The sequence below is a fragment of the Podarcis cretensis genome (assembly GCF_951804945.1).
Source record: "Podarcis cretensis genome assembly, chromosome: 6".
Classification (NCBI taxonomy): domain Eukaryota; kingdom Metazoa; phylum Chordata; class Lepidosauria; order Squamata; family Lacertidae; genus Podarcis; species Podarcis cretensis.
Window position 1 is genome coordinate 61118512 of NC_137175.1, and position 24229 is coordinate 61142740.

Here is a 24229-nt window from a genome sequence, read left to right on the forward strand (position 1 = left end):
TTTTTTTATTGTGTTTTTAATATTTTGCTGGGTGACACTGAGTCAGATGGGTGGTTGTTTTATAATTATTAGTATTAGTATTAGCAGAAATCAGAGGGTTAGAATCAAGTAGCTGCAATCACTGGTAAAATGCTAACTACTTCAGCACTTTACTACTGTAGTTCTAGAAAGAGCATTTCTGTCCATATACCCTCTACAGTGGGTGAAAGATTCCTGAATTGCAAGAGTTTGGACTATATACCACCTTTCAACTATGATTCTATGTAGGTACTAGTAATTGCAAAGACAAAAGTATTTCAATGTGTTTGAGATAACTAGGACATTACTATAAATTAAGGAGTCACTCCTTTAAATTAGTTGTGACATAGCTCCCTCTGCTGGCTTCATTCAGGTTTCAACCACAGCTAATTTCAGTCATTGTAATATTTACACAAAATTTTAACCCCCCCCCCCCCCCGGAAAGAAGAAATTAGTAGGAAAATAAAAATAGCCTGAACTTGCTCACTGGTGCCAGAATGTATGGTTCTAAGAAGTGATAATTCTCATCTTCAGATGTTGTAAAATAAAGATGTCATATGGTTTATTTTGCTTTGCAAAATAAAGCCCTTGCAAAGCGATACTGCAAACAGCCTGCTCATAATTGTTTAGAAACTGATTCTTTTCCTATGTCAGAGAGGGCTAAATGCTGTAACGACGGAATATTTACTAGGGGTGTGCAAACAATTCAGGTAACTCCCAAATGAAGAACCAAAGTGGGGCTGCTTCAGGAAGATTCTGGGCTTGTCTGAACCAAAGGGGCATCTCTTCAGTGTATCCTGAACAGCACTGATGAAACACTTCAGAGATTGAGATGTTAAACTATGGCATTGTGTCTCCAGAAATTGAAGCATTTTTCCCAAGGGTTGACATAACACCCGGATGTGGAGAGCTATTTTGTGACAGGCACGCCTAACTTGAAATCAGAAGGAATTATTATACCAAGGCTCTCCAATCACAGTGCTTTGGTGAAGGGATGTCAAATTTATCATCTTGCTCCTTTATGTCCTGTGCTCTTTGCTAGAGCAATTTGCTTGAAATTTTGCAGGTTACTTTCCATGGAGCACCTTTTCTATTCCCATTAAAAATTATTGCACACCAAACCAAGTGGTTGCAATGTACAGTGGTACCTCGGGTTACATACGCTTCAGGTTACATACACTTCAGGTTACAGACTCCGCTAACCCAGAAATAGTGCTTCAGGTTAAGAACTTTGCTTCAGGATGAGAACAGAAATCATGCTCCGGCGGAACGGCAGCAGCAGGAGGCCCCATTAGCTAAAGTGGTGCTTCAGGTTAAGAACAGTTTCAGGTTAAGTATGGCCCTCCGGAACGAATTAAGTACTTAACCCGAGGTACCGCTGTATAGTTCTCCACAAAAATCAACTTTAAATGTGCCTACAAGAAAGCTCCAGGCACTATTTGTCTACAACTGGGCAGGTTTCCTACCTGAGGGGCACCTTTCCCAAACTGTAAAGTGGTTTCCCCTTTCAGAAAAACCACTGGAATGATCCTTACGCAATTTAGCAGCATACATTCCTTCAGAAGAGTCTGTCATACCTGTAGATTTCATCCAATTCCCCCCCCCAAAAAAAACCTATAGATGTTTCTCTTTTTTAAAAAATATATCAATAAATCCCTGACCAATTTGTCTGATTTGGCAGGCTATATGCACTCTGGAGGGGCTACTTTGCCTATAGATGTTATCTAATTCTGTCAAAAGAAAAGGAGGGAAAAAAACCTCAGCCACTTTTGATTAACGATATGGGGACTTAAGCTTCATTTCTCTAAAGCAAATTTGGACCCAGAACTGACTCAGACAAACTATGAAGCAGTCCAATTTACAAATAAATGCCAAATCAGGATGAAAACCAAATCTTGTGGCCGGTGCAAAACCTTAATATTTACACACAATGAACAAGCAATAAAGTCTACCTGGCTTTTTGACCCAAAGTTCGAAATAAGTGCAATTAGAAATTGAAATTGATCTTGTACTGTTTAGCTGAACCCCAGGACATTTAGTACTTAATTATTTGATACAAAATGATGCTCCTAAATGCAAATCTATGAGAGAAAAACAAATAAATCTGCAATGTTCGTGGGATTTTTTTTCATTTTTTTAATGTACAGAAATACTAATTTGAAGCCAAACAACATTGAAATCATCTTCACACAATTTATTTAAGGGGCAATGTGAGCAAGAAGAGTTCTTTGCATTGTTTTAATGATAAAATCCTTCTCAATTCCTGATAAAGACATCACGGGCAAATATACCTGTATTGTGCTTTTATATGAAGGTCAAATAGTCCAGTAATTCTCTTCTGTACAAATATACAATATTTACATTGCTGTCATATGGCAATATGCAGATTTACAATAAGGATGTAAACAATAAAATTTAGAAGCTGCAATATGATTATCACATAACTCTGTAAAACATAAACTATGGTTTTGGATATTCCAATCCAGAGGAATTCCCAGATATTATTTAGCAATATGCTAGAATTTCAATGGGGAAGATGAGGCATTGGATCACATGCAACTTGGAAGTCGTAATGGTCTAAGGAGTCAAGTAACAGGCAATATTTCAAAAGCAATGCGAATACACCTATGATACAGGGTCCCTTGCATGCAGATGATTACTGAGTCAAATATATTCTAATACTGAACTAAAGGGGCTAAAGTGGAACATGTTGCACATTCATCCATAACTTCCACAGGGTAAAAATAAAAAAAAGTCCACCTGGGATTCAAGAATAAAGTTATATAATCCTTCAGAAAATTTCTTACTCCTTTGTATGTCTTTCATATTTAGTACATAGTCTGAGTTGTGATACCCAAGGGTCAAGGGAATGTTTTAAGCACAATTCTTGATTTCTGTTTGAAAAGTCTCAGCCTTCTTTCCCTAGTTCTTGAGAAATGGACAAGGTCACCCAAACTCTGCAAAGCTAAACAATTAATCTGGATAGAAGAATTTGATATGAAGGATTTATTAGTCCAATATTGTTTTGCTACTGCAGACTTCTGTTGAAAGCAGTAAGCCTCTTGAATGGGCTAGGCACGCATCAAGTGAGAAACTCAAGGCTGAGATGCTCAATGAGAAATCATATCCTTGTTGTCTTGTGGTTTTCCATCCTTTCCCGATTTCAGCAATATGCAATACAACTCAGTTTATCCACTGGACAAAATGTGCTTGCAGATACATTAGACATTGAAATGTATAACACAGGGGTGTTCCCTAAAATGACACAAGGTAGGCAATATAACTAATTTATGTTAACATCAAATTTCTAATAGCTCTTGGTCCAAGCAGAACACTATCACTTCAGCTATTTGGGGCAACAAATGGCGCAACTGTTTTATCCAAGTGGTGGGCTGCCAAGTAGTTTATTCATCTCTTTGCAACACAACCATAATTTCAGAAGATTAGAAGTTATGTCAGAGATCAGATAGTTTGTCATGATTGTTTCACACTGTCTTTCAGTAACAGTCATTTTCTTGACCCGCAGTGGATGCTGTCACGTTCAAGAATGGATACTTTATAATAAAGTGAGCATTTATTCTTTTCAGCTCTATCATATTGGCAGGTCATTTGGACACATGCTATTTTCTTCAGTAGTATCATTCCATTTCTCACTATTGTATGTTGAAAGGAATAAGTTTTCTAGCTGTGCCAGGAATTCTTCAGCGATGAAACTATTTGCCACATTGCCTAGAGTCTTCCTCATACACTCCAACAACTAGTTTCAGATCAAAGAAAAAACAAACAAACCAGCATTGAAGCAACATTTAGGAAGAAAAGCCATCACAAATCTATTGGTATTCCTTAATCCAAATACCCTGAGGACTTGCTTTATATATGTTAGCACTAATTGAACTGTATCTGACCATTTACACAGATCTTTCATTCATTCAACAGCGGGCTTCTGTTCAAAGAACTGTCAAAGTAGTGAATAATCCTACAATGTGTTAACACATTTGAACTTTAAAACTTACTAACATGTACTTGTCACAAACGTTCATAACTCTCTAAGTATCCTTTACCAAAATCCATGCAAAAGTGACCAAAGCAAAAGAACCCCTCTAATTTGTGGATATCTCTATCTACAGTCCAAGAAAAACAATTCCACACAGCACCATCTAAAATTTGTTTTTCACTGCCTATGTAAGACACCCATTCCACTATTAAGAGACAGGCACCTAAAATGATGCCCATGACAGGAAAACATCCTACTTTGTAGCCCATCTTCAAATGTAACAATTAAATCAAAAGAGATTTTTATGAAAACATTTTGAAACCCATTTGCAAAAACCAAAACAACAAGCTACCCTGAAGGAAAACACAAAACATTAGTAGCCAACAAACATTAGTTACATTTGGGTAGCTTTTGCATATGCCTGTTGCTTCCAACCCAGTTCCACAAATATTTAAGATTTCTATTATAACTAGACAAGATTAGACTTCTTTAGGTATTTATAGGCAAGAAGCAAATGTATTTACAATTATTACCTTCTGCAGACAGGTCAAATCTGAATCTCTATGGAAGATTTTATCCATGGGCACCCAGCTGTTGGAAAAATATGACAACACTGTATCAGTCAATATATAAAAACATTCTCTATTGAAATGCAAATACAGTAATTTGGAACTGGCTTACTACAAGATTCTGAAATGCAAGCAGCCACACACCTATGAGACATCCTGTATTTTTCAATTATCCATCGTGTTTTTTCCAGTACTAATTCCCATTTAGGTTCTTCCAACATCTGTCCCACTTCAAACTTGTATGGCAGGCCTGCAAGCCATTAAAACATATTATGCATGGAATATTACACTTCCTACTTTTTGACATGCGTATCTTACATCCCTGGGAAGAGCAAAAATATGTGCACATACAACAGCAATGTACCGTCAAGAGTGAGCCCATTTAGCCTAGTTGTAGCCTGAAGTAGCTTCAATCCGAGAATTAGGTTTAACAGCAATATTTTGTGAAGTAGAAATACTTGTTTGAATGCAAAGTAAGACTCTGATCTGAAGCATGGGTCAACTCCTGTTCATTCAAAGTGCACTGGACTTCTATTTCTGGTCCTGTATCACATGACAAATGTCTGTTTAAGCCAGGCTCCCCCAACTGGGTGCCCTCCATATGTTTTGTACTATAAATTCCATTACCCCAGGGCTGATAGGAGTTGTAGTTCAACGTATCTGGAGAGCACTAGGCTGTTTCTCTCTCTCTCTCTTATATGCACAACATTCTGCACATGTAAACCTTCAATAGCTGAAATTCACAATACTTTTTCCCCCTCCTCCTCTTTCCACAGCAAGATAAATCTGCATTTTCATTTATTCAAACTGCAATTGTCCTCATGCTCAGGATATCTGCTAAGGAAAGTATTAATGATAATATCAAAAGAGGGATTTCAAGACCGGCTTTGTCACTGAGAGATTAAAGACTAACTTTTAGATTTTCACCCTATTCCATATGATCAGATTTCTATTTTTAAAAGATTTTTTCCTCACATTTATCAAAATTGCTTTGTGAATAATAATATTTTCTAAGATTCAGGTTTAACTAGATTATTTAATTCAGAAAAAAAAGTGCTTCCTATACTTACAGACCCTCAGACATTTCATGGATACTGATGAGGTTCCCCCCCTCCCCACTTATAGGATAAGCAATAATTTGCAGCATAGAGGGAAGTTGTATACAAGTAGAAACGAGGAGCACAAGGTTAAACAGTTGGGCCAGATTAATTGTAACAGGACCTAGCGTTCAGGGAATAGTCTCAAATCTACGTGCTGCCTCCACCCCCACCTCATGTGCATGAATTTCCTTCCCTACCTGACCCTTCTATCTACATGTTATCATTATTAACTCTAGTTAAAACAAACTCAGAAGTGTTCTTAATTTACCTTTCAGCATCTGGGTAGAGGGGGGTTGGGGAATTTGCATGCATGAGGTGGGTGCGAGGAATTTGTGCTATGCGAACCCCTAAATCCTGACTCCATGGTTCCATCCCAACCAGGCCATGGAATGCTACACACAGAAGGCAATATCCATCTACTGCAGAGTAGATTCACTGCAGTCAGTGAACATAAATTACTTAGATTCACTAATCTCAACAATTTCACTCTAACTAATGTTGGGTATCGCCCAAAAACATTTCTCTTCTTAACAGAGTGATTCAAATGAATCCTTGATTTCTGATCATCTTGTGCTATTGCTATTTTCATTTATTAAAAGACACCCTTACCACAACCCCCTAAAACATGCAGTGATTGCTCTCCGTGAGGATTAACATTATGGTCTCCGTTCCAGTAAAACACCCCCATATTATTTACAGTGCAAATCTTATATTCCAAAAGTTTCTAATCCTAACCATGTATGCACAGAAGGAAGCCCTACTGGATCCAATGGGACTTACTTGGAAGTAACCAGGGTTAGGGCTGCAGCCTATTGTATTATATTTATTCTTTCTTTTAAATTATATATATTATTTCCCTTGTCTTACCAGTCACCGAATTTTTCCTCTTTCAAAATGTAACTTAAATGATGAAGATAGGAAGCAGATAGGCATTAGGAAAATTTTTTTAAAAACACTTACGATAGGATCCATCAGGACTGGTCTCATCACTGATTACCAGACAAGTAATCTGGGAATGCGGAAGAGGGTTATTTCGATTATAAGGACTTATGATCACACCAACAAACATTGACCCACCTCTGGAGAAATAGCTCTGTATGGAAAAATATAAAAGGGCAATAATTTTATTTTTTTAAAGTTTGTGTTTATGAAAATAATCAAGAATGCAATGCAAACTTGCTTTCTGAAAAACCCCCCATCTTACAATTAGAAGTAGTCACTTTAAAGGGTCAATAAATTATTTGGATAGTACTTTGAAATATTACCATTTACATAATTTCTAGTTTTCCTTTTCTCAACATTATTAAATTAAACATCAACAAAGCAGTCCCCTTGTATACACACACACATCAGGGGGTAATGGTTGTTACCTGGTATTTTGCCTGTGTATCAATATCTCGTATTGAAGGATTAGGGTCAAAGGCAGGGTGAGAATGATACCACCCAATAATACTGTAACCTCTAGCAGCAAGTGTCTCCGATGCCTGTGTTTGAGATACTGGGTCCATCTCACACTGCAATCCTGTACTGAGGCTATTGCACGGTTCTGCTGCGCAAATCTGTAATGAACCAATCAGATTGGAGGCCTTACAATTCAGTGGTGGTGTAGTGTTTGATTCTTGAGGACAATACGCATAGGGAGCAATCTGATAGAGCAAGATTTGCTGGGATGAACAGGGCTAGGATCCAGCGTAACGTCTCAGGGTAGTCAAGGGTATGCTGACATAACTCCTCATCCTTGTGGTCCAGCAAGAGATAGGCTGGCATATTCCCCCCAGAGCCTGGCTGAACTTAAACTGGCATGGCAAGAGATTACAGTTAAGAGAGCAAAAAGGGTGATATAACTCAAACACTATCTTAAAGGCTTGTTTCCTCTCTGCTACACTTAAGCCAAGTCAGCCATATGTAGCCCTGCTCCTGAAGAGAGTTTAAATCTGGTATACTTTTCACCAGCTTCACTCACACCTTGCTTCGAACCAGCTTCTTGGGTGTAGGATTGCTCCATTGTTCAAAAAACTAGCAGCTTCCTGAATTCCATACTGACTACAGGAAAAGTATTACAAGGATACAGTAAGATGCTTAAAGGATGCTTATATATGGATGCTGCAATAGCCTCTGGGGTTAATCCAGTCTACTCAAAGATGCTCCCATAAATCATAAGAAAATCCTGTTTCCCTCTAATCCCTCTGGGGGATTAGGTACGTGAGCAGGTACTAAGATCTGGTCCTCGTAATCGGCTGGTTTAATGCCTATTGCACTAGACTAGATTAAGGCTGTTTTGTGTTTATGTTTATTACTGCCGGTTACAAACATATTAAACCATAAATATTATAATAATGTCCCAAAGGAGCAGATAAAACCAGATAATAATAATAAAGTTTTTAAAAATACTGTAGTTTCAAAAAAAAAATTCCATAAAACCTTGGAAAAGTAGATTGGTCTTAGCTAGTGCTGAAAGGGCAATACAGTGAGCACCAGCCATTCCTCTGAGGTGAAGGGCATTCCACATTCTGGGAGCCATGTTACTGAATTTTAAACATGCATGATACTTACTTCAACTATTCCATCAGTTTCAGAGTATCTTCCACCTAGCAATCCTATTACTTCTGCCATTGAAACATGGGCATGCTAAAGACATAAGAAAAATCATTTGGATATCTTAAAGAGTTCGGTAGTGAAACCATGTATGATAACCCCACCCACCCACACCCTGAAAGCTCTTCATACCTCTGCTTTATCACCAATAATTACACAGATGCTGCACTTAGATCCACCCTAAACTGTGGTTTAGTGCTATGTGAATGAGCTTTATGTACTCCCTCCCTTTTCCTGGGGCTAAACCAGGTCATTTTTTTCCCTTTATTTCCCCCCAAAAACCAGGTCGGGGAAACCGAACCAGGTCGAGGATCAGCGGGATGGCGGCGCTGTGCCTCCCTGCTGTCCCCCGAGCTTGTGGGGCTGGCCGATGCGCGGGGCGCTCTGCTTCAGGGTGCCCTTCGCGCCGGGCGGCAGGCTGCTATCCACAGCGTGGGGAGCCCTACGAGGAAGTCCTGCAGGGCTCCCCACGCTGCGGATGTCTGCCTGGCGTGAGGGACGCTCTGCTTCAGGGCGCCCCTCGCACCGGGCGGCCGGCTGCTATCCGCAGCATGGGGAGCCCTACAGGAGTTCCCCGCAGGTCTCCCCATGCTGCGGATGTCTGCCCGGCGCGAGGGGCGCTCTGCTTCAGGGCGCCCCTCACACCGGGTGGCAGGCTGCTATCCGCAGCGTGGGGAGCCCTGCAGGGAACTCCTGCAGGTCTCCCCATGCTGCGGATGTCTGCCTGGCGCGAGGGGCGCTCTGCTTCAGGGTGCCCTTCGCACCGGGCGGCAGGCTGCTATCCGCAGCAAGGGGAGCCCTGCGGGAGTTCCCCGCAGGGCTCCCCACCCTGCGGATGTCTGCCTGGCACGAGGAGCGCTCTGCTTCAGGGAATCCCTCGCACCGGGCGGCAGGCTGCTATCTGCAGCCTAGACAGCCCTGCGGGAACTCCCGCAGGGCTGCCTAGGCTGCTGATGTGTTCCCGAAGCGCCGGGCGCTCTGCTTTCAGCGCGCCCGGCGCTTCAGGAAGCAGGCTGCTATCCACAGCCTAGACAGCCCTGCGGGAGTTCCCACAGGGCTGCCTAGGCTGCGTATGTCTTCCTGAAGCCTGGAGAGCGAGAGGGGTCAGTGCGCACCGACCCCTCTCGCTCTCCAAGCTTCAGCGAAAGCCTGCATTCGCCCCATAGGACGCACCCAGATTTCCCCTTCATTTTTGGAGGGGAAAAAGTGTGTCCTATAGGGCGAAAAATACGTTAGTAGGATAAACACTAAATAGTGCCCTTGAGGCTCTAATACTTACTTATGGATCAACAACAGATGAAAAAAGCAAAAGTACAAATATTCCCCCATTTCAGCAAGAAAGGTATTAAAAGATAGAATTTACTTTTCCCTTGCAGGTGATTATATTAACATTCTGAGTTTCTCTTCTGGCATGACTAATCACCCATGCTCATAAGAAGCATTATACTGTTGTGCAGCAGCATCACATTTATGACAGCTTATTCCCATACCTAGTTAGAGATTTTCTCAGGGTTATCATCTTCTACAGAAACAAGAAATTATGGGCTGTTACTGCCATCACCCGTGCCTTAGGTAAGCCAGGGGGAATAAAGCTTGGCCAGTTAAAGGGTGCAGATGGTATAGCAGTAGTCTCAACAGCAGGAATATGGAGGGTAATTGTGGTTTTGGCATAGATCAAGCCTTCCCTTTGTGCTTTGAAGTGAACCAAACAAATCGGGAAAATGGGTATAAAGTATGGTTCTTACCAAATCCATGATGAGAAGTGCCTCTGCAGCTACCGTTACTTGGAATGGCTCCTGAAAAGATAAAAATGATAAGGAAAGCCTGCTTAAGTAAACAAAGGTGTGCTCTTGCTTATTTATTAACTCATACTTACTGGTTTTTCTTCTGTGAAGGAACAGCAAGGGATCAGCTGAAAGGGATCAAATGAACTATAAAATGAAAGAAAATTGCTCTGAAAATATACAATTAATAATGGGGAAAAACTCATTAAAAAAAAAATCACATGTCTTCTATTGTAGTTTTAATTACTATATAGAAAACTAGCAAATTGTTTGAACTTGTAGACTTATGTGGTAGTTTTTAAGAGTCACAGGAGTATCTCCGCATTTGTGAACTGCGCTTTGGGCTCAGTGAAGTAGTACAACGTAAGTGTGCTGATAAGCAGGAATCATACTGAAAGTAACATAAACAACTTTTTCTAAAATATGTTGTAGGCATATACAAAAATGTAAACCTTTTGGGCTGCCTTTGTCCTTTAGATGCTTTCGGTGGTTTCAGCTTCTCTTCTTCTCTCCTCTTAGCTAGATCCTCAGCAGAAAGGTGCTAAAAACAAAACATATTGATTAGTTAAAACAGCCTGAAGCTCAATCTGTTGTCCTGAATTTAGTAGGTGCCCACAGCTGTTGTCACTGTTAAGATGGGCCTCAGGGAACCAAGACCAAAAGTAGCTGTTTTGTTTGTTTTTATAGAAAGCTGGAAGAACTTCCTTCACTTTCCCATTTACTGTTCCAAGTTCAAGCAAACTATGAAACAGCATAAGATTTTGTCACTCCACCTCTAGACAAGGGACTTCTTTCCTACCTGCTACATGGTGCTTCTGTTAAGACCACTTTATAGCTATAGTATGTCAAACTGAAAGGTTCACCTACTTCAGCACTCAAGAGTAGCCAACTAGATGTTCTAGGGAAGCTTGTGAAACAGGAAATATGGCTTCTCAGTGGTATTTGACGTTAAGAAGTATGCTGGTTCAAAACACAGAAGTCCCATACACAAGTATTTTATCTCCTATTTACATGAAGACCTTTCATTCACAAACTTTGGATCTATTTACTTATGGTACGGCTGCAACAGTTTATTCCACACATTACATGAAGCACATCATGCTTTTGCCTGTTTTGAACCTACAGCATGTAAATTTCATGGATGACCTCTGGTTCTGAACTTTTGGTCATTGGCTCTTGAATCGTGTTTTAGAACACAATAACAAAATGGTCAAGGAGCTGGAGCAACTTCCCTAAGAGGAAAGGTTACAAAATGTGGAACTTTTTAGTTTATAAACAGGCAAGTAACTGGGGACATGACAGAGGTCAACACCAGATTTAGGGTTCACCCAAAGAGGCTCATGTAGTTCTTACCTTCATGTGATTTTGGCATCAGGCAAAGGTTTTTTATTTTCCCTGACTTCTCAACCCTCTATCCTTTTATTTTGCAATATTTTAATATTTTTACTTAAGTTTAAATTTTTGTAAGCAGACCTGAAACCTCAAAGGGTGGGTTACAGTTACAGCTCACATAATTAAATAAAAGTGTATCACTGCAGGAACAGCTTGACTTTCGCGAGGAGTTGAAAAATATCAGAAAAGTTTTAAAGTGATGTTACCTCAAAAGTCTGTCCTTCCAAATCTTTGGCATCACACCAGTTTCCCCACGGGTCTCTGACGCGCCGTCTCCTTGTACGCTGTAGCAAACAGAAACACATGTGCAGGTCTGTTCAAAGGCATAAAGTCAGCAGTATTTGTATAAGCAATTCACATATTGTTGTGGAGGAGCAGAATGTGGATTGGCATGCTCACAATAAGCTTCTGAATACTGATCACTGGTCTACTTGGGACTGGTCTGAACCTACTTTTTGAACTTGTGTCAAGGTCAAGCCATCAGCCACCTGGGCCCATAGTCAACGTTGCATTACTATACTCCAAAATAATGTGGGCCAATTCCAAGCTGGCAATAGATAGCGTAGAAACATGCTTTATAAGAATTAAAGAACCAGCACTGCCATTTATTCACTCCATAAAGCATAGCATCCAGTACTTCTGCTTCTATGCACCAACCATTTGCAAGGTTTCTACTTATGGTAGAGATACTCGGTGGAGCTTTAACAACCCCTGAAAGTATATGCTGAATCAAAGTAAAAATGCGTCTGATTACAGCTGCTGGACATACACATAAACACACACCTTGCATATACATTTCCTTCCTTTTCACTTGATTTCTTAAAAGACGGTTTATTTGGTTTCAGTCAATGAAGTGAAATGCACTGGATCCAAAGAGCCACTTTTTATGTATTTGACAAACATTCTTTCCTAAAAGCAATGTATAATTTAAAAAGCCCCATACAAAAATAGTAGTATGTACAGAACTCCAATACATAATTTATTTAGCCCTGAAAGATCTAAGCAATGTTTGTGAGAAAAGGTACTCTAGTTGGCTTCCCAATCAGCAATACTATAGTCACACACTGCAGGAATGTGATCAAAAGGCAGTAAAAGAAGAAATGTGGCACATAAATTACATTTCCATCGTACCATAGACTGTAGACGCTGCACAAGCTGATATGCTTCTATAGTGTCTTTGCCTTCTCTGGGTCGAATTTTGTCAACTTGCTGTGGTCTATTATATATCGCCTGCTCTGTAGAAATGAGCAAGAGAACTCACTCAGATGCATAAAAAATGAGCTACCTGGTTCTCACAAGCAAATGATGGCTTTACTCTTGAATGTCTTTAAATTCTAATCACCAAGAGTTAAAGATAAATCTTTTAAATTGTTCTTCACAACATGAAAGTCATGACATGACCAAGGAAGTGTCTCACAAACAAAACAATGATGCCACCTAATGTTTAGCCACCTGAGCCAACCGAGCCAAGGGGGCTACACAGACAACACTAGAAGGAAAATTAAGAGAAAAAAACCATGAATGATATCAGGTGGCAGTGGCATTTAGGCCATATTGAACAATACACTATTTCAGCAGGTGTCTCTTAGCTTCCATTCACTGAATATATAGTACCCGTCCAATTATTTCTCAAAGCTTTAAAAGAAAAGAAAGAAAAGAAAGGACAAAGAGTTGTCCTTTTTTAATGTGAAAAAATATTGAATGGCTTTATCCAAAAATGAAGCTAGGCCCAAATGGTGTAGATCAGGTGGCTGGGTCCCTCAGGGATGTTTAGTAAGTCTTTTGCACAGTGTGAACTAGCATGCTGCTTGTTCACAGTATTCAAACCATAGTTTGTTTAGAAGCATTACTTAATGTGACAAGCAAACTGGGTCACATAATGGCAGAGCTCCCCCTTGCCATTCAGCTATGTTCCATTCAGCTATATTCAGTTCTTAGCTGACCCAGTACAACTTCTTTCTGTGGTTCTTGGGGGGATCCATTTGACCATGACTGGAGGATAGGTTTGAGCTTAAAGCTTTGCTTTTTGTTCTAGCTTTTCCACAGACAAGGAACTTGAGTAAGAAAAGAGGGCAAGGAAGGGTTTCTGAAGCCTATCAGAGGGGAATGGACGCAAAAACAAAACTACATGTAGATTCTGAGCATCTATGCAGGCATTCAAAGGAGGTTAGCTGGCCACAGTCTGCTGCCATGACAACAGATCTAACACTTAGGAGGACTAATCATTACCTGTCCAAGAAAGTCACATGTTTCTAGACACCACTACAGCCATGGTAACCATAAGAGACTCAAAAGAACAGGAATGATATTAAACAGTAGTCCTTTTTTTGTTTGTTTTACATAAGCACATTTTTAAAATCTGGTGTATAGGCTACAACGTAGAAGGCCAATATTTGGGGTAAAATTTATAATTAAGAGTAAGTGAAGGATTTGCCACATGGCACCTTCTGGACTAACCTCTGCCTCAACCAACAACCACACTGGTCATGTTTTCCATCTCTTTTCTGTTCAGAATTTTAAAATATATGTTTCTAAATGTGCCCCCATATGCTTTCCATGGCCCATTTATTTTCTGGTTTTAGTTTCTATATAGTAAATGTGTTACAATAGAAGTGCAATTACAAGCAATTTTGGAGACTCTTGTGAAAAAGCAGAATAAAAATATAAAACTAAATGAACAGACTGAAGTTTTCTTCCTACCACAACCAAAGTTAATTGCTCCTATTAGCTCCAGGTATGTGTGTATCCGTCCTATACAGTTAACATCCCCACAGTTCTTCAGCCCTGGGCGTACTGAAGTCTTGTTCAGATATTTTGGTTTGATTCTTTCCCTATAATAAAAGACCACCACAAATGATAAAATAAAGCATTACCTGGGCAATTAAGTTAGCAGCATTTGATATTTCTTGATGTATCCCATTAGTGGGAGTAGTGGGAGTCCATTAAACATGAACCATTCCACTCATGCAGATATTTGCCCACCTGGGTCAGAAGTCGTCTATCATGGGCTAGGCCAGAGCCTTATCTCCCAACCCTCCATGGGCCAAGTATTAACAAGTGGGCACAGCTGCCCACCTATCCATCACCTCATGTCAGATGTCCCATTTTTGACCACATGCTTTGAAATCAAACCATGAAGGTAAAGGCAATGCATTATGTGAGCACCGACAATCAGCTACCTTCCTTGTCTTGCTGTGTGCAGGGCTCCCTTTCGGCTCAATCACATTTGTTTCATGCCTCATACATGACATCAGGTGTAGGATGTCGGTGTGGCTTGGCCAACACAGTCTTAAGGGCTAAATGACGAGGGTCTGGCAGGTTTCCTACTTTGGGGGCTAAGCAAGCCAATACACAACATGTGTAATTTTGAGCTAACCAATGATCCACCCTGGTCAAGCTCCAAAGGAGGAAGATACAATCAACCAGCTGCAGTCAATAAAGGAACTGGCTATCACTTGTCTGGAAAATGGATTACATAAAGAAAGGATATTAAATATCCACACCATTGCTTTGCATACATTCCCCTCACTGTATAATTTTCCAATAGGCTTATATTGCTTACCATTGATCCAAAATATAGTTTCTAATTTTCAGGTAGCGCTCAGGTGTTTTGGCTTGTCGTCCCACAAAAAATTCTGGTATTGCCTGCTTTTCTTCTTCTAGTACGGTTTGTCTATCTATTTCTACTTCTTGATCTGGTGGCTTGAGCTCCTCTGCATCTATCTGATTCTCCTCTTCCAGTTGATTGGAAGGATGGAAAAGAAGACTGTTTTCAGTGAAGTCTGTCTGTTCTCTGCAATTCTCTGGATTAGGAAACCAAGCGGTATCATCAGAAATTCCTTTCCCATCACATTTCTGATTTTCTGAAACCATGGTTTCATGACCACTGTTCTCAGAGCATGACATTGTAGTCTCTAGACTCTCGACTGTCCTCTGCTCTGGCTTTGGAATTAATCTTGATGTTAACAGAACTGAAGGCATGCGTCCAGAAGAATCCAAGATAGGCTCTGTCCAACTGCTCTCTCCTGATGGACTTTTTGGAATATCTAATAAATCAGACTTTCCAGCTTCTTGCTGAGGTACATTGCAAAGTAGCTCATCCACCTCATCTGTAATGTCTACTTCCTCATCATCTGATAATTTTTCAATTTTCACTGCATTTAGATTAGGGTCTGCCCGACCTCTTAAGAGTGCCCATGACACCACCTTCCCTTCATCATCCTGATTGACACTGGGAAGAGGAACATTGACATATGGCTGCAGATCCACTTTTTCTGAGCCATCCGTTTTTGCCTTAACAGAGAAGTACATTAAAATGAGTTAAGTATGACAAAGTAAGAAAGTCTAAATGAATAACAGTAGTTAAAAAGAAACATTTATTAATTTTAAGTCATGTTTGCTTGTTGTTTCCTTAAATTTCTTAATAAAAACTGGGCCCTCTTGCAAAAGACATTTAATTTTGCCAATTTTGGTGAATGACATTACCAGATAACGGCATTCACAAGGGAAACACACAGCTTATCAAACCAAATAATAATATGAATTTCTATCACAGCTCAGCATTTGCCAACTAAAAACTTATCCAGCTGTTTTTGATTGTGGAAAAGAAAATTATGTGCTTCTTGCTTCAGACTTTAAGAAGCCTCTATTTAGTAAATTTAGCAGTACAGTATGGTGATGTACGGCAAGAGTCCTCCTCTTATGGACCTCAGCTGCTCATGTCTGAGCAAGGTTGATAGGGGATAACCCTGTTGATCTTTGTCAACAGTGGACAAAGAACAGTAGAGTTATTTAAAAGCCTTTTTGAAAAAATGCAGGCGGTCAATATTACAGGAAATTAAAAATGAATGCAAAAATCATTTGCTGTGGGAGACTTTTTTAGTTATCTGTTGGCAAGGTTTGCTACCGAGTCATTCTGTCAACTGAAAGTTGTTACATCAAGTTTACCTTGTTCTTAAAGTACTGCCTGGCAAAGCTCTTTACTTGGAGAACATTGCGACTTCCAATCATCATGGCAATTTTTGTCCATCTTCTGCCAAATTTAGCCTAATGGAAAATAAACATGACTTCAGCTCTTAAGTCAAAACAAATCAATTTAATACAGCATCTGAAGCTTCCACTGCTTTGTTTTTACCCCATCTAAGTTACTTGCTCACTAAAAACCTCTTTCTCTCCCACTCTGCGGCAAATTTTTACCCAGAAAAGCATGTTAAGATAGCAGCTAAGAGTTTTGAGAAAGTGAAGGAAAAGGAAAAGTACTTGAGCCCATGGCTAAAAAATCCCATTATGTAGCTAGGCACAAATACCATACATGAGTAATTCACTTCATCTAAAAATTCATGTTGGCTTGCATAGGAATCTCATCCAGCATGAAACAATTTTAGTATTAAAATTCTTCACTAAAGGTACACTGTATAACACTTTGTTACATTTTAAAACAAATAACATGCCATGCAGTACAACTGTACCTTAAACACTTTTAATTACTTGAAGAACATTGAGATTTCCACTTCTAATGGCAGTTACTACTAAAAACATTAACCACAGGAAATATTTACCAGTCCTTGTTCAAATAGTTCTTTTTCTTTCACTGTCCACTTTAGCGATCCACTAGCTGATTTTGTAGGTGAGCGTATCCTTACATAAAAATAAAGCAAAATGCATTTGTGTAAAACAAAAAGAGGCCAGGAAATGGTATCTAAACATACTTTTTTTTAAAAAAAAAAATTAACCTCAATCACTAGAAATAACACGTACATAAATATACTTGGAAACTGGGTATAGGCATTTTAGTCAACTGCCTAAATAGAATTTTTTTTTTTTTTTTAAAAAAGTGGGAGGTGGTGTCAGGGTATGCAACAAAGAAACCAGCGTAAAAAATGCAAATTTTGCAGGGTTTTTTTTTTAAAAAAGCATCAATATCAATATGAGTCCTAAAGGTATTCAGATATTCAGTACAATCACTTAATACTTAGCCATGACATTAGAAGTACATACGTTACTTTTGCTTCTTTCTTGTGGCTGTAAAGTGCAAAACAAGACAAAGGCAAGTCTGTAAAGATGGCGAGTCTTTTTAACACAAATTCCCCCCTCTTTGAAATATTACACACCACATTACCTTTTTGTGCACTTTTTATCACTTTCCTTCAGTTCATGCCAAATTTTTTCTGGAAGGGATTTGCTAGATAGATAGTATCTAGAATTCATTAAGGATTTTCTAAAGTACTGTTAATGAGGTTCTTCGCATGCTACTGTTTTCATAATTAATAATTTATCATACAAAAAATCTGTAACTGCAGTCCAATGGGTTGTAAGTTGTAGTACATGGATTACCTATAAACTAACAGCAAACACCAGTAGAACATTATTTAATGCAGAGAAATACAAAGGTCAGAAGTCAAACTACGTCCAATGAGGCTTACTCCCTATTAAGCATGTCTACGATTACAGTTAAAAGCCAGAAAATTGATACCAACTGTGCAACATTCAGTAACAGGTTGGAGGAAGAACAGAGGGAGAGAAATAGCAAACACTCACCACACTAACCTTGCAAATGATCTTTCAAAAGTTACAAGCCCATTTAAATAACAACAATAACATGAGAATTTAAAGCTGTTTCTTGAAATAAATCACTGTTCTTAAATTAATATAAGCTAAGCTCAGCTGTTTTGGGATTACAAAATTACAAACAAACAAAAGAAAAACCAAAAGAAAAACCAAAAGGGGCAAAATTTCCTGAAATTTATTTTAGACATTTGTCTTGGGATAACTTCAAAGAAATAAACACATGAAAAGGTTTTTTTGGGCTTCCGCGCTCTGCCTTAATGAAGGCAGCCCCCATGACATCAGGATATTGTTGGCAAAGGAAAAACAAGGATGATTACGGGTAATCATCCTTGCAAATTCTGCCCAGGGATGAGCGGAATGGGCTTCACTTGCAGTTCGTCTCGGTACCTGGCTCTCGCTCTGGCATGGAATGCGGGGGGCAGGGAGGCGGTGAGAACAAAAGCACTTTGCCTGCAGAAAACCCTCTAATGTCTTTATTATTTACAAAGTGAACTGAATAACGCTAAGAGGGCTTGGAATTTAATTGGACGTATAGTTGCTCATATATCTTCAGTTGAAAGGAAGGGTGAAAGGAGTCTGCAAACTGCCAAGGAACTGATAAGGTTCTTTATTGAGTCATCTGCAGATCGACAGACCACTCTTCTTCCCAGGCTGAGAGGAAAAATGGTGACAACAGTATTTACTGGGACAGAGCAACTTTTGCAGCAGTTGTTAAAGCTCTTGGTGCAAAACAATGAAGCACGGGATGGAGTGATGCAGAAATTTCTGGAACAACAATGGGATATCAGCTCCGCCCAAGGCATGATGGATAACAGCAACAATTGGGTAAAAAAAAGACATAATATCTTACAAGGACAGGAAGAAGAACCACGGACAGAATAACTGCCATACACAGGAAGAACAAGGATATAGTTTTGAGTTCCTCACTTGCAGTTTTATAAATCATTTAATGCGTCAACACAAATAGAAGTTATTAATATTGCAGTTGTTGTATAAGGGATTATTACTACGACTGGAATGTTACTGAAACTAGTAAGATTTTGGAATGCAGAAATAAAGAAAATCATCAAATTTAGCATGCGGAGGGCCACTTTATCTAAATTATATAATTTGGTATTTGAAGAAATGGTATTAATAATTGTATTATAAATTGGTATTGTTATAATGAGGCTATTATTGGACTGTAATTGAAAACGAATAAATAACAAAGGACTACTCAAAGGGCACAAAAACCTGCTGACTGAGCCATGTTAATTCACCAGACCTTAATTATTAATCAGACACAAGTAGAAGGATAGAAACAGCAAGGCTCTCTTGTTAAAGAAGCCAAAGATGTCTGGCACCTTGGTGATTAATGAGAGTTTCCATCAGGTAGTCAGGGAGCAATTTCTAATCACAAAGTGTAGCCTATTGATTATAATCCTGCACTACAGCTTAATTTCTTACTGGGGTGAGGATTCTATTTTGCTGATTAATAAGTAAAGGATACTCTTCTTCCAACAACATCTTCTCAATGGCAGTCCTGTTTTCTTCACTAATTGTGCTATCAAGACTCCATGGCTAGGAGAAAAACATAAGTTATGGAACACTTGTTTTATATATTAATTCCAACACCAACCCCAGAAAAGAGGCTAATACTTCTCATTTTCAGATGCAGAGCTGAACTGAAGAAGTAAATTTTCAAAATCTCCCAGGGAATTTGTGGCAAATAATGAATTTAAAAGATTAACAGAAATCTCAAGTGCACCAAAAATCCAATACCTTTCTTAAAAACTGTGATAAAAGAACATGGAAAAGAATTTCAATAAGCACATTGTAAAGAACACAGGCATGACACCTCTTTATATTTCATGGCTGAAATCTGGAGGTCCACTGTCATGTACAGATCAGCAATACCCCTTGTGCAAGCACCTGAAGATCTGTGTATAGAAAATCCAGGTTCCAATCAGCTGTTTTACACAGCTAGCTGGGAACACAGATAGTTCAAAGACTTCAGTATGTTTCCATGGAACAGCACAAGTTGTATTTTTATTATGCCCTTCGAATCCCAGCTTATTTTTTGAAGTGATTATGATAGAAAGACCTCTTAAGATGTCTTCAAAAAGATGGCCGTTCTCTCAGTTAACAGCCCATTTCATAGGACACTTACAAGACCCATATCAGTTCGCCAAGTTGAATCAAGGTAATGATCTTGGAGTAAGCTGGATGAAGGATTTTCATAGCTTCTGAAATGAAATAAAAAAGCCATATACTTTAAAAACTGATCCTCTCAGAAGCTGAAGTTCTACTAGCATTTTAATGCTTGGTAAATGCCACATGTTGCAATGCTTTAAAGCCTTGCACCCAATCCTATACTCCCCTTTTGCTAGTACAAGCAATATTAAATTTGAGGTGTAAAACGTTTAAGCAAAGACAATTTTTAAGCTATTATATGATGTATCCATATGATGCTTTACCTCACAATTCTCACAAGTAGGAAATAAATCCTGAGACTCAGGAAGTGTTTATTTTTTTTAAAAAAAGTCCTTCCTTTGTCAAATATATGGGAGAGAAAGTGATCTACATTAGAGGAACTAATGTAGAAAGTTCATACTTATTCTTGTGACACCTGCGCTACAGACAGATCCATCTAAACTGAAAGGAAGGATACTGATTTAAACGTTTTTGACAGTGCTGTGACTATGCATTGGTGTGTGTCAAAATTAGGAAGGAATTAATCTAAGTCAGCAGTGGCTAACCCACCACTGTGCTTACACACACTGAAACCCTAACTGAAGTCTATTTTTTGCATTTCGTATTCCTCTGATCTTGCTGCTTTGGAAGCCCCCCTCCCACGAATTATGCATGCAAGCAACTGATGGCACTCAACGCATCTAATGAAGTGAGACTGAAGTCTGCAAGAACTTGTGCTATAATAAATCCATTAAATGTCTTCAAGGTGTCAGAATTCTTGTTTCATTTCTCCTCCAGAAGATTTCCAGGAGAGAAAACCACCCGCCAGCTGTTAGGTAAAGGTAAAGGTACCCCTGCCCGTACGGGCCAGTCTTGACAGACTCTGGGGTTGTGCGCCCATCTCACTTAAGAGGCCAGGGGCCAGCGCTGTCTGGAGACACTTCCGGGTCACGTGGCCAGCGTGACATCGCTGCTCTGGCCAGAGCCACACACGGAAACGCCGTTTACCTTCCCGCTAGTAAGCGGTCCCTATTTATCTACTTGCACCCGAGGGTGCTTTCGAACTGCTAGATTGGCAGGCGCTGGGACCGAACGACGGGAGCGCACCCCGCCGCAGCTGTTAGGTAGGTCAGGTCAGAAATTATTCCTGTGGAGCTCATTCATGTCATTCTCCTGGACCACCTGCACGCTGTTGAGGGAAACATCACAGACCCTACAAGTGTCTATATTTTCCAGGGACGGTCCTGGAATTACAGAAACAGTCCGGGTTTCTGATTTGATGCCAGAATGTCTTGCTTTTCCTTAGGACATCCTTGTTTTAACTGGAGAAATGTTGGGAGGGCCTGGAATAGGATGTCCCGATTTTAACCCGAGAAATGTTGGAGGACCTGGAATAGGATGTCCCGATTTTAACCCGAGAAATGTCGGGAGGGTATGACACTTCCTCGCGTGAGGGTGCCAAGCGGACCACTCTCTGTCTTGCCCCCAGAAGAACGGGGAGGCATGCCTTGCTCTGGTAGCATTCACACGAGGAAGCCACTGGGGTATAGGATACACGTTCTCTTCCTCCTTTAGGCTGACTTAAGGGCCGCGGCTGTGAGGCCAGAGCGAGATCTGAGCACTTCCATAAAGATGCGGGAGGGGAAAGAAACCTCCCTCCCACCGCGAAAGGCCCCTGCCAGGCGCTGAGACGACAGAAGCCCCCCGTCAGAGCCATGGCCCGCCTGAGGCAGCCGCCGCCAACGAAGGGGCTGCCGTTGGGAGCCTGGCATGAAGCGCGCGGGGCCCGGGCTGAAGGCCCGAAGCCTGCCTCTCCCCGCACTCACCCCGCCTCCGCTTCCCCGGCGCCCCCCGCCGTTGCGTCCCCCTCGACGTCCACGTCGAGCTCCTCCACGGCCTCCATGCCGACACCCGCCCGCCGACGCCGCAGCCGCCAACACCGGAAGTCGCGGGAACAAAACAGGAAACGGGGGGTCCAAGGCCGGCCCAGGGAATGCGGTTCAACCATAGAGAGTTGTGAGCATGCGCCGCACGAAGCTGCGAAGCTGCTGGCGCCCTTCCTTTTGCCCTCAAGCTCTAACGGGGAATCGCTGGGCTTGGCAGGGGGCGGGGGGCGCGCGGTGGGAATAGGAAGAGAGCTTGGTAGGAAGCGGACCGCGATGGGAAGAGAGAAGAAGCAGGGTAGGAAGAATAGAATAGGGTATGTTCTTGTCTCTATACACACACACACACACACACACACACACACACAGCTGGATGACAAGGGGAAGCTTCCAAAATGAAAACGTAAAAGCGCAACGTAACCATACAAAAAGCAGAATTTTGCAGGGAAAGTGGGAGTCCTCGGGGAGAAATTAAAACGGGATAAAATGACCTCTTCTGGTTGCAAGCCATGGATGGTGATCAAAAGCAAAGGATAGAAGTTGAAGGAGAGCTCTCGGGACAAAAGTAACATACCGGTCCTACTTAGAATTCAGTTAAAAATACCTCTGTCAATGCCAGTAGCCACTGCCTATGTTAGATTACAATGGTACCTCGGGTTAAATACGCTTCAGGTTACATACGCTTCAGGTTACAAACTCCACTTACCCAGAAATATTACCTCGGGTTAAGAACTTTGCTTCAGGATGAGAACAGAAATCGCGCGGCGGCAGCGGGAGGCAACATTAGCTAAAGTGGTACCTCAGGCTAAGAATGGTTTCAGGTTAAGAACAGACCTCCGGAACGAATTACTACTGTAAGTTCTTAACCCGAGGTACCACTGTATTGCCCTATTGCTCAGGTATAGGAGATTTGTAAAATGGACGCATTTCGCAGATCCTTAACGAGAATTTTCACATTTACGACTAAACAGAGGACTGAAATCATAAATGTGGGAGTATTTTTTCAGATTATTAACTATAAAGTTGTTGAGGCACCAAGAATTGTGTGAGAGCAGACAGCACGTCAGCTGCCTTAAATGGTGTCAGCATGACTCAGCTTTATTCTGATGTAAGCTTCTTCTGAGCTTGTTGAAGGAATAATGGGAACCAAATTCTATAGATAAACAATATAGCAGGAAGAACAGGTACAACCATCAATTACAAATTTGGTTTTATCTTTTTTTTGTAAATTGTTCTGAAGGTTTTTATTTTTACAATCAAGCAGTGTTCTGTAGAAATTTTATGAAATAAGTAATACTCTCGGTGTTTCTCCATCCTTGTGTAGCACCCTGCTTGTGGTTAACGCTTAGCTGGAATGAAATATTCAACGCAGCAATAGAGAAATTAAAATAATAATTTATTTGTCAGACAAATAAATATGAGGCACAGTGGTATATGGTTACCAAGCTCTGGCCTGGCCTCCTGCCGTCATGGCCAGCACTTATATTTCCTTAATCCAGCCCCCTTGCTCCTCCTGTGGCTGCCTCTGTCCAATCAGCCTGGTTGAAATTCCTATTGGCTGTTTGCTAGAACCAATCACAAAAGATACACCCATTTCCTCTTGCCCTTTTATGGGAAACAAAAAGCTATATATTCTTCTATCTATAAATGACAAATAAGTAGTAATATATCTTACATGTGTCTCAACAAGGAACCTTAATTACCAGCTCACCTCGCCCTATTGCCCTCCAAAACAAATGGTTTAATCTTAAATTTTTATCTTAAACAGATGTCAAGGATCTTGAGTTCACATCATCACTGAAAGATCTCTTTCTCTTGGAGGTCTTTAAACAAAGGCCTGATAACCATATGTGTGCTCTAATGATGTTTCCTGCTTGGCAGGGGGGCTGGGCTGGTGGCTGATGGCCCCTGTGATCTCTTCCAACTATATGAAATAAGAATCTAGCATAAGGATTTAACATTTCTTAGCTTCTAATTCCTTTGCATAATTACATTTAAGCCAATATATTTAATACATAACATAGATAGCTTTTTAGAAGAATAAACCTTTTCAAAGTAAAAAAGGAAGGAACATTTTACAGCCTCAAAATAAAATAGAAAGAAAACCTCTTCTTCTCTTTACACTCCCTTTCTCCAGCCAAGCCAGTTGCCTTTT

General features: G+C 40.4%; 2 protein-coding genes across 11 annotated transcripts in view; one reads left to right on the forward strand and one right to left on the reverse strand.

The window, feature by feature from the left end:
* Nucleotides 1–2197: 2197 nt before the first annotated feature.
* MYSM1 (Myb like, SWIRM and MPN domains 1) lies at nucleotides 2198–22151 on the reverse strand. 3 transcript variants are annotated; one of them, XM_079982222.1, is made up of 20 exons: nucleotides 22018–22151; nucleotides 20169–20244; nucleotides 19509–19579; nucleotides 17571–17648; nucleotides 17450–17473; nucleotides 17011–17089; nucleotides 16400–16498; nucleotides 15015–15745; nucleotides 14153–14283; nucleotides 12584–12687; nucleotides 11659–11736; nucleotides 10513–10601; nucleotides 10153–10207; nucleotides 10022–10072; nucleotides 8235–8309; nucleotides 7052–7240; nucleotides 6759–6774; nucleotides 4726–4831; nucleotides 4546–4603; nucleotides 2198–3775 (listed from the first exon to the last, which is right to left on the reverse strand). In XM_079982222.1, the coding sequence occupies exons 1-20, from the start codon at nucleotides 22092–22094 to the stop codon at nucleotides 3611–3613; spliced, it is 2352 nt and encodes a 783-aa protein (XP_079838348.1). In that variant the 5' UTR covers nucleotides 22095–22151; the 3' UTR covers nucleotides 2198–3610. The 3 variants fall into 3 exon arrangements, with proteins under 3 accessions (XP_079838348.1, XP_079838346.1, XP_079838347.1); XM_079982220.1 differs by having other exon boundaries at nucleotides 6642–6774; XM_079982221.1 differs by lacking the exon at nucleotides 17450–17473 and having other exon boundaries at nucleotides 6642–6774.
* A 148-nt stretch (nucleotides 22152–22299) lies between these two features.
* LOC307219221 (uncharacterized protein) overlaps nucleotides 22300–24229 on the forward strand; it is a 55451-nt gene continuing 53521 nt past the window's right edge. For 5 of the 8 annotated variants that reach the window (XR_013840324.1, XR_013840325.1, XR_013840326.1 and 2 more), the window contains exon 1: nucleotides 22311–22391. Coding sequence is in view for 1 of the 8 variants with exons in the window: in XM_079982224.1 (XP_079838350.1) it covers nucleotides 22351–22372 (22 nt within the window). In the remaining 7 variants the exon portion in view is untranslated. Of the gene's footprint in view, nucleotides 22392–24229 lie in introns of all 8 variants that reach the window. The other 3 variants (XR_013840323.1, XR_013840329.1, XM_079982224.1) reach the window with 3 other exon arrangements.